This window comes from Arvicola amphibius, chromosome 1 (genome assembly GCF_903992535.2).
Source record: "Arvicola amphibius chromosome 1, mArvAmp1.2, whole genome shotgun sequence".
In the NCBI taxonomy this organism is placed as follows: domain Eukaryota; kingdom Metazoa; phylum Chordata; class Mammalia; order Rodentia; family Cricetidae; genus Arvicola; species Arvicola amphibius.
In genome coordinates, this window is record NC_052047.1 from 146421512 (window position 1) to 146437784 (window position 16273).

The window sequence follows — 16273 nt, forward strand, 5'->3', positions numbered from 1 at the left end:
TTCTGTGCATATGTCTCAGAACCTGAGGGAACATGTCACTCTCAGAATGAGGCAGAGAGTGTGTCTGGAGTCCCAGGTATTTGAGAGGCTAAGGTTCAGAAGACTCAGGGACAGCCTGGGCAGCAAGACGTCATCAAACAACCCAAGCAAAGGAGACTGAGCTGATCTTCCTGTGAGTCCCAGCTTCACCAGGAAAAGGAAAGCAGACTGGGGATCCCCACTGTAGAGGCCGCCTCTTTCTGGATCCTCTAAGACAGCTAAGTTCCCCCGCGGTGTGCAACAGTGTATAGGGTCGGGGTGGGTGAAGCTGAGGCCTACACTTTTTTCTGTGAGGGGAGCACCATGCCCAGGAAACCCACCCTGGCTCAAGGCTATCTATCCATCTCATATGAAACATATGAGATGAGGGGCTCCTGGGGCAGATGAAGAAATGAGACTCCTGACTTCCCTACTGGCTGGCATTCCAAGGAACAGCCTTCAAACCAGTTTCCTCACCAGTGGTGGAGTAGCAGAGTGGAGTCAGGCCTGGCTAGCTGCGAAGACTGACTGGGTCATTCAGTGAGTGACCCAGGGAAGCCCCGAGGCAGGTGACTGATGGAACTCTGGGGCTGGAAGGCTAGGCAGCTCAGTCAGGATCTCATCAGAACCTCCCAGGCTAGACAAAAGGTGACTGACTACAAGTGGCCCAGGCCACCTGAAGGTTGAGAAAGGCACAGGTGGTTTGAGGCAGAGGCCTGGTGACATCAATGGAGATGGGAGTCCCCTGAGAGCCATCGGCATTTGCTGGGTCATTTGAATCAGCTCAGAGCCACTTGTCCTGTTCTTCCTCTTTAAATTCTTTTCTTAGATTTTGTTTTGAGACACAGTCTCACTATATAGCCCAGGATGGCCTTGAACTTGTAGCAATCCTCCTGTTTCAGCCTCTGAAGTACTGGGATTATAAGAGTGTGCTGCCATGCCTGATCATCTGGTGAAATTTCTTTACTGGTTTCTCTAAGATTGTCAGAGGAGATCCCAGTGGGCGCCACCCCACACTTAGTGAAGGCTGTGTGTTCCCAGAGTCAGATCACATACCCCAGGACCACCACAAACCCAGCCCATTCCATCTCTGGGATAAAAGAGGGAGTCCCCCCCTCTATTCCAGGAGTCAGGGTCACTGTGTCTCAAGATGAGTGCAGGGCACCTCTGATTCCCAGCCCCTCCAACCTTCTAGAACTTACCATGAAGATGATGGAGACAAGGTTGGTGAAATAGGCTGGGAAGCGGTCCCTCCAGGTCAGCTTTACCTTATCTGTCTGCAACATGAAACCATCTGGTCACTTAATGGGAACCATCCCAGTGGGTGGACAGCAGTACACACAAAAACTCAGAGAAACCCCCTGAAGACGCTGAGCAAACTTGACAGTCTAGTGAAAGGGGAAGCACGTAGGGCCTAGTGCCCCTTGAACAGGGTCACAAAGTGACAGAGAAGGTAGTGGCCTTGGGGGCTAGGCCTCCTCTGTGGATGGGCATGGCGTTGCCCACTGCTCCCTAAGAACTGTAGGACCTGAGAGGGAGCTGCCCACGACTGAGACTCTCTTCTTTCTCTGCAGTTTTCTGTCTAGGGCTACAGGCTGTTGGGTCGTTTGCCACCCAGACTGTAATAGCTATTTCCCCTCTTCCCGAGCAGGTGGAACAAGTGCCTGAGCAGATACTTGCTGGGACAAGTGCCTAGCGCTGCTCAGAGCACTGTCAGGCCATGGTGACCTGGGCCACATCACTCGCAAAGGCTCTCCTGGGCCCTGAGCTGGCTGGCCTGGAGGGACCTTGGGGATCAGTTAGTCACTAGCCTGGGCAGTTTCAAGCGTGTTGGGGAGGGGCTTTCAAAGAGAAAAACACACACTGGAGCCCAGCATGCTGGCACGGATGTCACACGGGAGGTCACTCATTCCAGTGGTGTCTGCATGCACACTCACGAGAAAACAAGAAGCAGTTGTGGACACCCATGACAGGCATGTCTCCAGAGCCCACACGAAGCTGCATCTGCTCCCTGTGGATCCCTGACAGCCATGCAGTGACATTGCAACACATGGCAAACTGCGGGTGGGAGGCGGGGGAAGGGACACAGATGGGAATGTTCCAAGAACACACCACAGAGGTGGCCAGGGACAGACACAGTGACCAAGAAGGCCTGCAAATGGTGTCAAGGCTCAAGTTGCCCCAAAATAGAGAAGTACCAATTTCACCCCTGCCATGGCTGTCCTAACCCTCTGCTTCCATTTGTTGGTCGGTTCTTCTGGACCATTCCGGCGCTTCTGAGGGTGGGTGGGGAAAGAGAGCACTGGATGGTGGAACTGGACGAGGTACTGCTGATATTGGATGGGGATGTAGGTCTAGGCAATGGCTCACCCTTCCTGTGAGCACTATTTTAAACAACTCAACACACAATTGAGACTCAATTCAAGGTTAGGGCAAGGGGAACTAGAAGTTTCTAGAATAAAGAACCCAGCGAATAGTCCCCATAGGCTCCCTCAGCATCATATCAGGCTGTGACTTCCATGGTTTAGAGCACAGGAAACATGAATCTGTTCCCACCACCATCCAGGGACAACAGGAAGAAGGACACACCCGGAAGCACAGGCTGACATGCCAATTGGTAGTGGATCTGTTTCAATAAACTAATTTCATAGGGCTGGGACTATAGCTGGATCCCCAGCTCCACATAAACACGCTGTGGTATCACACACCTGCAATCCCAGCACTCTGGAGATGTAGGCAAGGGGATTAGAAATTCAAGGTCATCCTCAACTACATAGCTAGTTGGAGGTCAGGCTGGGTTATATAGACCTTGTCTGAAAAACAAAACTGTGGGTCAGTAAGAAGGCTCATCCAGTAAAAGTGCTTATGGCCAGGCCAGATGGCCTGATTTCAATACCTCAGTTCCCACACTGTGGAAGGAGAGAACAGACTCCCTAAAGTTGTCTTCTGATTTCCTTCACACGTGCACTGTGTCATGCACATACAAATAAATGTAATATATAAAAAAACCAAAACCACATGAAGTAATTTTGTTCCATAACAGGGGGAGGGGAGAATCAATGCAAAGCAGCCACTGGGAGCCACGGGAGACAGGAGAGAGAATGTGGCCACAGGAAGCCCACAGGCTTAGGGCCACCATCCTCCCAAAAGCCTGCAAAAAACAAACAAACAAAACAAAAGCAAACAAACAAAGAAAAAAAAAACAAACCCTCCCAACATCTTTGTGGCTGGCTCTCTCATGAGCCAAGAGCTGGGGCTGAAACTAAGTCTGAGTGAGGCAGCTGCTGTTCTCTGAGTCGCCTGCTGTGATGAGTGTGGTGTGGCAGCTGCAAATTTCTACTGTTTTATGAATGAGTGAGACACTTCTCTGTATTCATTCCAATCTAAGATGTGTGGCCAGAGAGCCACTGTCCCACAGTTCTGAGAGGCTGAGGCTGACTTCTGAGGTTTCTCCACCGAGGCTTAGATCTGGGGAGGTGCCTTGGAGAAACCATGGAGGCTTGTAGGATCTTACTCAGGGGCCAGCAGGCTGTGTACAGACAGAACTGCTCAGCTGATCTGGTAATTCAGACAGACAGCTTCTGGCTGGTGTTTCCAACCCATGAGCTGCATGTGGCCTACCACGGCTATGGATGTGGCCCAACATAAAATTGTAAACTTTAAAAGCTATGATTTTCTTTTTTGCTATTTTGTTTGTAATTTGATTGTAAGGTTGTCTCAGCTATGTAAATGACAATGCTGTGCCTTGGTGTCAGAACACTGGACATGCCTGCTTGCTTATATAATTTCTTTCTTTTTGAGAAATGGTTTCAGTGTGTAGCTCTGGCTGTTCTAGAACTCACTGTGTAGACCAGGCTGGCAAAGACCTGCTTGCCTCTGCCTCCTGAGCACTGGAATTAAAGGTGTGTACCACCACACCTGGCTGTGATTACTTTTTGCACCCTTGAGTCCTGCTCAGTTCCTTTGGGATGTTCTGGGAGAGCCTTCGTGGCCGTGGGGCCTTGCACCTGACCTACCTGCAGCCTCTGCTGTGCCCAGAGGCTCCATGTACTTGGGGTATACCTCAGGGTACTTGGTACCATGAGCTCACTGTCCCAGGACACAATGACAAGGTAAGAGCCCAGGGTTTGTCCTAGTGACTCCAGAGGCCAAGGATACAAAGGCATCAGGAAAGTCGTGAGCCTGGAAGAGTATCCATTCTAACTGCCTAGTACTGTCCAGTACCAATACGACCTTCTCTGAACTCAGCAAGGAGCCAGCAGCCTGGAGTTCCTGGCCTATCCCACCTTATGTGAAAATCAGAGGTGTGCAAGAATGCACACTGCATGTACAAGCTGCCAATCAGAACAAGAGACTTGGGGACAGTTTCTTATAAAAAGACAGTGGCCTGAAGCACATCACAACACCCACATCTTCTCCCTATCCTTGTCCTAGCGAAAGGAGACACTCAGGGACCTGGGTCTACAAACGGTCCTGATTCATTGTTCAGCACAGAACACAGGTTTCACAGGGTGGGGCAGCAACTGAGGTTCTAGTGTGACATGTTTGCTGAAGTTGAGGTCACTTTCGGGATATAGGGGACAGTCTAGAGCAGGGTTAGGCTAGTTCTGGCCCTTTGGTCCAATCTGCCCTCTGACCTGTTCTTGTAAATAAAGTTTATGGGAACACAGACTTACTTGTTCACCTTCTGTCCACAGCCCTGCTCACGCCACAGTGGCAGAGCTGAGGAGCTATGGTGCAGGTTTACACAGTATAAAGTGTTTAATATCTGAGCCGAGCTCTGGTCTATAGAGAGCATACAGTATCTGCTGATACCTGTCTACGCCTGGGAACACTTAGCTTTTTTCTGACTCCTGGTCATACCTGGTAAGTGTTCAATATTTTTTGAATCCTGACTGTACCTGATGAACCCTGGTCACATCTCAGACATACAATGTTTGCTGACTCCTAGTCATACCCAGACACAGTATTTACTGACCCCTGGTCATGCCTCAGACACAGTGTTTGCTGACCCCTAGTCACAACATAGATACATGGTGTTTACTGACCCATGGTCATACCTCAGAACACAGTGTTTACTGACCCATGGTCACACCTCAGACACACAATGTTTGCTGGTCCCTGTTCACACCTCAGACACACAACATTTGCTGACCCATGTTCACAACTCAGACACAGTGTTTGATGATCCCCAGTCACACCTAGACACAGTGTTTGCTGGCCCCTGTTCATACCTCAGACACAGAGCTTTCTGACCTCTGTTCACACCTCAAACACACAACTCCTAGTCACAACCAGACACACAGTGTTTGCTAACCCCTGGTCACACCTCAGATTTGCAGCATATTACTGTGGGAAGTCAGTAACAGAACCTGTACCTCTTTGTTTCTGGATTCTTTTCTCAGTGACTTCTCTAAGACTCTGGCTTCGTACTCAGCTCTGGGATGATCCTGAGGAAGACAGCAAGTCAAGAGAGGAAGTGTTAGTGTTGAGTCCACCTCTTTCCACGTGAGTCCATGTATTTGCCTCAGAGACCCTGGGGACCAGTTCACAGCGGGCTGTCACATTTCCAACATCAAACTCCCTGTACTTGATCTGCATCTGGGCCCAAGACTCCTCCCTCTCTTAGGAACCCCAGCTCAATGGAATGGCCAGAGGGTCTGGCTTCTGTGTCCTTCAATGAACACCCAGCTGTGAACTGACCCTCTAGAACTTTCTGTGGAGTAGCCACGGGGGTCAAAAGAGACACAGCGAGAGGCAGCAAGCGCAGGCAGGCTGGAGGTGCCAGGCCTTGGGGAGCCCAGTGCAAGTCAGCGGAAGGAGCTGGAAGGAAAGAACAGGTTAGGTGAGACGGGGAGAAAGCAGAGCCAGGTGAGAGCCACGAGGAGACGTCTGGTGGAAAGACAGGAGCATGTGTGCCAAGGTCCCTCTCCCCAGAGACAGGCTAGAGAAAAGGCAGAGTGACCAAAAAAAAAAAAAAAAAAAAAAAAATTCCAAACCTTGACAGCTTCCTGTGGGGAACCGGGAATAAAGACAAAAACAGAAAGAGCCATTACTGATCTTGTTTATGCACACAGAGCCAGAAGGATGGCAGTGTCCAGCAGAACAGGGGTCTGGGTGTTTGCCGCTCCCAGACCCCAGTTTTGCAAGCTCCCCACAATTCTCAGGTTCAATGAAGATGCACACAGGATGGTGACCTGGCTCCTTCCCACTTCCATTCATCCTGGGGTTCAGACACGGGGTAGGGTGTAGGACGGTGGAGGCAATCTCTTTACCTGAGGCCATTCATTCCCCCAGGACTGTGGTCAGCCACAGGGCATCTGTGGCTTACTTTGGGGGACTCACTCGGGTTCAGTGGGATTGTGTGCCCAGTGACCTAAGGGATATCTCTTAGAAATCAGGCCCTAGGGATCTTGGAACCAAGAGATCATGGTGGAAAGTGGCAAGTCACTCCCCTCTGCCTTCAGGACACCTTGGGAGGGTTTTCTAAGCCACCATGACAGTAAGACCCAATGGTGTTTCTTCTATTAGAATTGTCAACATGGAAACAACCAAGGAGAGGGACCACCGAGGCTAGGGCTCCTGACTTGTACACTGAGTGCCAGTCGCTTGTGAAATGGACTCACTGCAGAAGAGGGCAGACACTGTTACACAAGTGGGTGGCAGGCGAGGCCCAGCTATAGCTAGAGTAACTCTCTAGAAAGCCGTCTGTGCCCGGGTGTAGATATGACTCAGCACAGACCTCCCCAGTCTGGGCAAGTGAGGCTTGCTCCTCAGTTTCTATGGGGCAGGAAATGGCACTGGGCACAGAGATGTTAATCAATACGCCCCAGGTTACACAGCAACACTGGTGTCAGGTCAGTTGAAATTGGGGATTATAGTCCCAAATGCCTGGCTTACAACCATGACCTAATAGCCCAGCTGCTATGACATGGAGAGGAACCACGGCGGGCCCTCTGGAAGGTGCGTGTGGCCAAGAGTGACCTACAGACTGGGGTCAGGAGTGGGTGAGCTATGAGAGTTTAAGGGCACAGAGCTGGGCTTGGTAGCAGCATTTGTCTAGTGTGACAAAGCCCTGGGTTCAAGTTCCAGTGTGTGTGCTGGGGGGTGGGGGGAAAAAGAGGGAGGGGGGAGAGAGAGGCCTTACTTATAAAAAGTAAGTATGGGAGAGGTGCTGGCGATGGAGCTGAGACGGAGTGCTTGCCGAGCCTGCGTAAGGCCATGGGTTAGACCCCTAGTATTGAATAGACCAGATGCGGCAGGACATACCAGTCTGCAACACCAACACTCCAGAGGGCAGAGCCTGGAGGATCAGGAGCTCAAGGTCATCCTTGACACACAGCAAATTGGAGGCCAGCCTGAGCTATGTGTGACCATTTCAGAGAGAGGGGACGGGCAGGAGAGAAGAGAGAGAAAGGAAAAGACAAAAGAATAGAAGAGAAAGAGAAGTAGCCATTTGGTGTGCCTCAGCTCTGCAACTCCTGCTCTCGGGAGGCCAGGTCCTGAAGACTGCACTGTAGAAAGGGTGAGGCATCCAGGGCTACAGATTGAGATGGCATGCTGCACCAGGCCATGGCACTGCCTCAGCATGGGCAGGGAACAGCTTCTCTGGCCTTCTGGGGGGCTGAGGGCAGTACCCCTTAATCACCCTAACAGGGAATTCCTGCTGAGATGGCAGTCAGGGGAAACTCACTCTCCCTGACTCCAGGGCTAGCTACCACTGCCTGCACCCTCTTTGGAACCCAGCCACGTTTGCAGTGAGTGGCTTGGTAAAGGATCTGCTGGGCTTCTCAACCTCCCCTGACTGCAGGCTGAGGGATGGTTTGGACAGGACACAGAGAGGAAGGCGGCCTGTGGACAGCAGTGATTTCCTGGCCACACCCCACAGCCCCAGATGTGATGAAGTCAGTGTGGGGAACCCTGGCCAGCACCCGAGCCCACACTGGTGGGTGTTGTGTCTTTGGAAGCATGGAGACAGAAAACACTGGCAGATGGAAAACAGTTGCCCTGGCAACCAAGGAATACCAGGGTGATGAGTGGAGGAGCCGCAGGAGCCGCGCCTGGGACCAAGGGCCAGTCAGGACCTGGGGCCTCCACGTGAGCCAGAGGAGGTGGGAGAGGGGGCCGTGGAGAGGGCAGGCACAGCCACTCACCTCCTCCTCCTCGAAACCTGTCAGGTCCCAGCGGTAGTTGAGTCTCATCTGCTTCCTTTTCCAGTGCTCCATGAAGGTGGCAGCTGTGGGATGGTGGGAAGCAGTCAGGGCCACTGAGCACCCTGGGCAACACAGTGACACCACTGGCTGAGCTGAGAGAAGGCCAACGATACACAAGCTAATGGGTTCAGCCCTCTCATTGACCCTGCCTGGCCATTGCTTTCCCACTCTGCAGATGAGGAAACTGAGGCAGGTGCAAATTCTGGCCAAGGTCACTCAGCCAGGCAGAGTGACCCACTCGGTGGGCTGGGTCTAGGTCTCTGGTAATCTTGCTCATTGTTTTCGGGGACCCTAGGGCACGAGTATGGGTTTTGGAGGGAGGGTTAGCTAGGCATTCACACTAGCATCTAGCCCTGTAGACATCCCCTGTGTCTGTGCACTGAGTGTGCCACTGGCCACTATGCCCTGTGCTATTTGTTATTTAGAGACAGGGTCTCACATACCTGAGGCTGGCATTGAACTTGCTGTGTGGCTGTGGTGGTTCATTTACCTGCCATCTTGCCACAATCGAAAATCACTTAAGAAAAGTCTCAGGCCGGCAACTGTAGATCTGGTCGACCTGTGGGATGTCTGCAGGGGGTTGTTGTGACTGTCAAAGAGGCACCCTGAAGGTGGGTGACACCATTTCATGGGCTGGGCCTTAAACTAGCTAGCGGAAAGCAAGCCTCAGGACTGCATCTATCCCGGCTGTAGTCATTCTCTCTGCCCCCGATGGTGGGAGACTTGTGACCACTGCCCCCGGCTCCCACCTCTGTGACTACGTCCCTCAGTGATGGAGGGTGACCTGGAGCTCTGGGACAAACAGACCCCTTTCTCCCTAAATTGCTTATGTCAGGGTTTTGATTTTTTGTTTCTCAAGACAGGGTTTCTCCGTGTAACTGCCCCGGCTGTCTTGGAACTCACTCTGTAGACCAGGCTGGCCTTGAACTCACACATAGCGAGAGATCTGCCTGCCTCTGCCTCCTGAGTGCTGGGATTAAAGGTGTGCACTGCCGCCGCCTGGCTATGTCAGGGTGTTTATTGCAGCAACAGATAGAAAACTAGAGCAGTAGCCAAGCTGGCCTCGAACTCCTGATTTTCCTGCCTCTACTTCCAGAGTGCACAGGTATGGACCACCACACCCAAATCTATGTTATATTCCACGCAGACCTAATGTTCAAATGTCTCCTTCTTCAGGAAAAGCTGGTGATACCCCCACCCCCAAACACTCACATACACATCCAGTCTCAGAAAACACCAGCCAAGGGCTGGAGAGATGATTCGGTGGTTAAGAACACTGGCTGCTTTCGCAGATAACCCAACCCACATCGTGGTCACAACCACCAGTAACTTCAGTTCCAGGAGATCTGATGCCCTCTTCTGACCTCTTAAAGTACTGCACCCATGTGGTACACATACATACACTCCGGCGTACATACGTATAAAATAAATAAATAGCTAGCCTGGCGGTGGTGGTGCCCACTGTTAATTCCAGCACCTGGGGGGCAGAGATAGGTGGATCTCTGAGTTTGAGGCCAGCCTGGTCTACAGAGTGAGTTCCAGGATAGGCTCCAAAGTTAGAGAGAAACCCTATCTGGAAAAATAAAAAACAAACAAACCAATAAACAAACAAACAAACAAATTTTAAAAGAAAACACATCAGAGGGCCCCTCAGAGGATGCTGTAGTGCAGATATGGCTGGAGCATCTCCCAGTACTCAGTGCTGAAATTTGATCACCACAGTGAGCTTTGAAGACAAAGGAAGCTAATCCCACTGTGCTACTGCTCAGGGGAGGGGCCTTCGGGAGGCAATAGTTCATATAGGTATGCAGGATGGGGCCCGGGGAACAAGCCCCTGTGGCTCTGTAGAAAGAGGGAAGACATTGTTCCCCGTCTCTTGCCAAGTGAGTTCCTGCATTGCCCTATAATGCTGCCAGCAACAAAGCCATTCTCAGAGATGGGCTCTTGACCTTTAACCTCTAGCATCAAAATGAATCTCTTTGTTTCATAAAGTTACCCGACCTCAGATATTACATTGTTGTATGAAATCAAACTATACAGGACCAACTCCAAATTTCATCTGTGCTGTTCCTGCCACCTTCCAGGACAATCCCTGTCCATGCATGTGACCTTTCTAGGTATCTGGGAGCAGGAACAGGGCCTAGTCCCTCTGTCCAAAGTACTGGGCAGGGACCCGACCCAGAGAGGTTCTCCAGTGTGGACGGGCGAGTTTATAAACACACAGCTTGTAAAGACAAGCTTTACAAGCTCAGAAAGTCAGTAGAGGCAGGGGCCTGGACACAGTCATCAGAACTTGAGATTCTCAGGCTACCACATGCAAGATGCCGTGCCAAGAACTGCCATGCGAAGTGTGTGTCTCTGCGGTTATCCACCAGTATTGATAGCTCAGTATTTTACAGAGGAGGAAACTGAGGCTCACAGGCCACAAACTGCTGATCTGATAAGTGGGATGTCAAGACAGAAATAAGACATCCCTCGTGGATGGGAATCCATGGGGGCTTCCTAGTGGAAGTCAGAGCTGTGAGGATGCAGCCACTATCACTGCTGTCCCGGGACAAAGGGAGAAGGGAGACGCATCCTAATGCTTTTTCTCACCACTTCAAGCTATGCTGGAAAGACAGTGCAGCAGTTAGAGCACTGACTGCTCTTGTAGAGGACCCAGGTTCAATTCCCAGCATCCACATAGCCACTCACTGCCATCTGGAACTCGAATTTCAGGGGTTCTGATGCACTGTTTGAGTCTCTGGGGTTACCAGCCATACAAGTGGTGCACAGATATATGTGCAGACAAAACTCATATATACAAAATAAAAATAAACTAAATCCTACTTCTAGACAAGCTTCAAAGCTGAGCCGTCTAGGAAGTGGGAATGCAGGGGAACCTGGGAAATGCAATACCCGAGGAACGGAGAGGCTCAGGGAGGGGATGCTATTCAAAGACCTGCCTGGACATTTCTCTGGGCAAGGACTGTTAAGGACTAGAGGGCAAGAATTTAAAAGTCAATGCAAGGAAAACAATATCAGCAAAAGTAGCAACAAAACCAGCAGACAAATGGGAGCGTGGGCACATCAAATCAAAGAGATTCCACACAGCTGAAGAAACAACCGAGCGAAGAGACAGTTGACAGAGCGCCAGTCTGTACAGGCTGCGGGCTGTTCATTTGAAATCAATTCACATTGGCTTTACAAGAAACACTCTGATCAAAAACGGGCTAACTATGTCAAAGAGCTTGCCTAGCATTCAGGTGTCTGGATTCCATCCCCACCACCGTAGAAACCTGGAATCCCAGCACTCAGGTAGAGGCAGAAGGATCAGGAGTTTAAGGTCATCCTTGTCTATACAGTGAGTGTGAAGCCAGCCTGGGCTAGTGAGCTTGAAGGGTGTGAACAGGCATGGTGACTCGTGTCTGTCATTCCAGCACTTGTAAGGATGAGGCTGGACACTCACTATGATTTGAGGACAATCTGTGTGTCAGTGTAAGTTCTTGTTTCAAATAAAGAAAATAAAATAAACAAAACCTGGGAGCTGGAGAGACAGCTCAGTGGCTGAGAGCACTTTCTGCTGTCCCAGAGGACCTGGGTTCAGTTGCCAGCACCCACATGACAGCTCACAGCCATCTGTAACTCCAGTTTCAGGGGAGGGTTTGATGCTCTCTCTGCTCCAAGGACTCACACATGTACATGGAACACATAAACTCACACAGCACATAGCACCCACATACAAATCAATCAATCAATTAAAAACAAAAACCCAAACCAAATAAGCAAACGGGGTGAAGAGAATTTTCGAAGGGGAGACATGCAAATGAACAACAGGTTTATGGAAGGGCTCAGCCTCACTCTCAACAAGCGAACCAAAAACCACAACCACAACAAGTCAAACAAAAGATAAATAAACACAAAACAAAATCTTCCCCCATCATAGTCAGAAAAAAATGCTACCAAAAGACATAAAGAAAAAGAAATAAAAGAAATGCCAGTCAGGTCACAAAGAAAGGGAAGTCTTTGCTTATGTCTGGTGGCAGGAGAGGAGCACACAGTCACAGCTGTTGCTCAGAGCAGCTCGAGAGGTCTCAGAAACCTAGGGCCGGGACCACTACACCATTAGTCATCAGCCATCCTGCTACGGGTGCCTTCTGAAGGCAGTTCCAGCAGCCCTGAGGGACAATGTCTGCACCCATGCATAGGGCAATGCTGTTCAGTGCAGTTAAGAGACAGAACATGGGTGGGTGCATGCTGGGTACATACACTGTGACATATTATCCAGGATGTCCTTTTCAGACAGATGGGGGTGAGACTGTCATTTTTAGTCACATGGTGGACTCAAGAGACCATGATGAAAAGCTCAAGAATAGGAATGGAGGCTAGGAAGACGGAGACCTAGAGACCAGGAGCAAGGGAGGGTTAGAGAACATGGAAGCCTGCAGAGTCTGATGGCCGAAAGTAAGGACTGTGATGCCCCCAGCACAGAGACGTGATAGTTGAGAGGCCTGGCAACCTCAGGGCTCTGAGCTGAAGATGCATCTAAGTCAACACACCCAAACATTCTTAGATGCCTAGAAGAGTTCTGTGAAACCCTTCCCTGCCCATGGGGAGGCAATGGGAGATGAAGGAGAAAGATGCCTCTGCCCTGGGAAATAGCACCATGGCAGAGGCCAGGGCTAGGCACATCTCCACCTGCCCCTGAAGTCCCTGTTCCTTACGGTGTTGATGTCATGGCCTCTATTTCTCTTGCAGCACACCCAGATCTTAGGCAGTCTGAGAAGCTGGGCTCCTCCCTACCACCTCTAGTCTCCTCTCTACACCCAGCTCCCTGGCCTGCCAGCTGCAGTCACTGACAGGCCATAGAGTGCCACACTGCTGTGGAAATGAGTGGGGTAACCCCATGTCCACCAGCATCAGAAACAGAAGGAATGATTCCATAAGAAAGAAAACCAGGACACCGAGGCTTGGGAGGAGCCACACTGTTTCCAAGGGCAAGCGCAGAAGAGAATTCTGAACTGAGTCTGTCTGACTCATGGGTCTGTGCTTAATTACTATACCCGGATAATGCTGACAGACACTAGATTTCCTTAAAGGAAAAAACTAATCATAGTCATATTTTATATGCTCACGTATTTGAGCTTTTTTTTTTTCTTTTTTTCTTTTTTTAGACAGGGTCTCTCTATGCAGGTCTAGCTGGCGGGAACTCACTTAAGTAGACCAGGCTGGCCTTGAACTCACTGAGTTCCTTCTGCCTCTGTCTCCCCAGTGCTGGGATTAAAGGTGTGCACGATCATATCACACTGAGTGTGTCCTTTTTGCAGGAGGAAACAGAGAAGCAGAGAAGTTAAGCAATGTGCCTAAGGTCACAGCACTCAGCTGGTTCTGGAACACTCTTTGCTTGTCTGAAGAGAGGTGCGAGGGCTCTAACCTGCTGGGATCCAGACTGATTAGGACTCAACAACCCTTGACTATGCCGAGAAATATAAATATTTAATATGAGAGTCGGAATTGTCTGTTTCTTTCTTATGAGCCAGAGGCCAGCGCTGGCACTAGGAGGCTGGAGCTGGACATTCTGTGCTTGGCCACAGGCCCACAGTGCACACCAGTTTGGCTGAGATGGAGCAGAGGACAAGGCTGTGCTCAGATGAGGCTGCAGGAGGGGATCAAGAAGGCTCAGACAGGCTGGGTCAGACCCCAGTACTGGGCATCAGATCAATGGAAAAAAGTCCCTTCCATGTGGGCGGAGCAAGGGCAAGAAGGAAGTCGATCACTCATCTTCCCAGAGTACCTCTATGGTCCATTCTCCCACCGTGAATTCTGCTAGATGCTTTCCCTAGTGCTGACACCACACATAACATATACCATCATATAACAGTTAAGGCACACAGCATCTTCCCACATGGACTCCCTTCTGCCTAATCCCCAGGACCACTGAAGCTGGGTTAACACACCCTACTTCACAGACACAAACTGAGGCCAGGTGCACCTGTGCCATCTCAATAAATGGAGAGACCTGTACCCTGATCTTGCGATGTCAACATGGCTTGTGGAACAGAAGACTTCCAGCCACATAGGGGTGAGCCGTGCATGGAGTCTGAAATAGCAAGCGCACACCTTGGGTGCGCATCACAGGCTGGGGCAGCACAAGACAGGCAGTGAGCGGGACCTAGGTCAGGGCTGGAACAGCACCGAGGCACAGTCCTGCTTCCTTAAGCATTTGTTTTGGCTTCAGTATGTCACATAATTGTCTTTCCTTGGAGGGTCCTGAACTGGGTGGTGAGGGATCATCCTGGGCATGAGCTCAACACGCGAATGGGCTCCACCAGCCTCAGTCTCCCGAGTGGGAGAAGGGCTGGGTGTATTTCCTGTGGAGCTCTGTGTGCTCCGAGCAGTGAGGCCTACTCTCACCTTCCAGCTACTCTGAAGGACGCCTCCTGTATCAGTCAGTACAACACAGGTCAGGGACTGCAATGTTGTTGTTCTGTGTGGCCCAAACATGAAAACATCTAGAACATTTATGGCAAATCTTTACTTGGGTTCTTGGGATTAGAACTCAGGTCCTCAAGCTTGTACAAGTCCTCTTGCTTGCCTGGACACCCCCTATCCCCAGCTTTTTTTTTGTAAATACTGGCTACATGCCATCATGTGATGGTATATGTCATATTTTATCATTTGTGCATTAGCTTCCTGATGGGTTTCTGATTATGGCACATTTGAGTAATTCCTAAATTTCAGTGTTGAGGTCTTCATCCCCCAAGGAGATGCTGTGGGAAGTGAGGCCACTGGGGCCCTTGAGGGTGGGGTTAGCACTCTTATTGAGGGGATTCTTATTGTGTGAGGACACAATGAGAAAGAGCCATCTATGCACCAGGACCTGGCATCCCCACAGGACCTGGATCTGGGATGTCCAGCCATCAGACAATGCAAAGAAATGAAGTGCACTCCTGAGAGTGAAGCCTGTGGTAGTTATTCCCAGCAGGGGAGGTGCTTGCCCAGCTAGGGCTCAGAGCTGGGTGCCCAGGGAGCTACAGAGTCTGGGAACTCTCCACTGCTGAGCCTTCAGTGCAGACAATGGAAGCTCTGCATTTTTACATGGGTCACTGGGACCCTACCCACTCAATACAAAAGTTCAGTTCATGACCCACCACTGGCCTTTTGATCTCAGCAGATTGTCACAGTATAACTCTCCTGATGTCCCCTTCCAACATGAGATGATGGGGCCCAGTTTGGGACAACATCATCAAATCTCAGGCTTGAATCTGACATGTCATTCAGCAGTCCCTCCAGCCCCTGCCACTGGGCAGAAACCACCAGCCTTTGTTCTGGGCGAAACTGGCAGACGATTAAGACCTGTGATTATTCTATAATGTCAGAAAATTGATGGCGGCAAATAGCTAAATGGGCTCAAAGTTGCTCAACGTGACATTTCATTCCAAGCTTTAAGATGTCAGGCATTGCAGGCAGGGGCCGTCGGAAGCCGGGATTGCTGAGCCCACGCTACTGAGGCAAAGATTAAAAAGCAGTTTTAAAGATGAAAACAGCAGTTCTGGGGGACAGTGAGCCCCACTCCTCATTGCAGCCAGCGGGAACAGTCCCGCAGGCCTGCCATTGTGCAGAGTTGGGAACAGCTGGAGTGCAGGAAAAGGCCTCAATGGAGGGAGGGATTTGGGGAGAACTAATCCTTCAGAGGGTAATGAACGGGTAATTGATGAGGGATTTGAGATCTCCTAACGGCCCTTGACAGCTCGCTGTGCGGCTGTGCAAAGGGCCCAGGGTGGGTTTTCCTACGTTTTCTACTTCTTCCCGCAGATCTCTCCTGCAGGGCCCTTGCTTCTTTCCTTTCGGCATAAGCTTCCTTTATCTGAAGGAAGGCCTCACCGGAGGGGGCTGGCTTTTCCCTCTTTTTTTGCTTTCTCTCAAGTGGGTGGGTATGGAGTGAGCCAGTACTTGCTTCTCTACTTGATGGACAGGCACACAATGGAGACATGCTGGTGAGACCCCAGCCTCAGGAGAATGAAAGCCCCTGGCTGCTCTTCCTCAGGCCCGGTAGCGCTTTG

At 50.6% G+C, this 16273-nt stretch overlaps 1 protein-coding gene across 2 annotated transcripts in view; it reads right to left on the bottom strand.

Annotated features, from left to right (window-relative positions):
- Ano1 (anoctamin 1) overlaps positions 1-16273 on the bottom strand; it is a 154015-nt gene that overhangs the window by 28555 nt on the left and 109187 nt on the right. For both annotated transcript variants that reach the window (XM_038329186.1, XM_038329185.1), the window contains 4 exons: positions 8172-8254; positions 6018-6029; positions 5397-5468; positions 1221-1295 (listed from right to left, as the gene is read on the bottom strand). In XM_038329186.1, coding sequence (XP_038185114.1) covers positions 1221-1295; positions 5397-5468; positions 6018-6029; positions 8172-8254 — 242 coding nt within the window. The remainder of the gene's footprint in view (positions 1-1220; positions 1296-5396; positions 5469-6017; positions 6030-8171; positions 8255-16273) is intronic.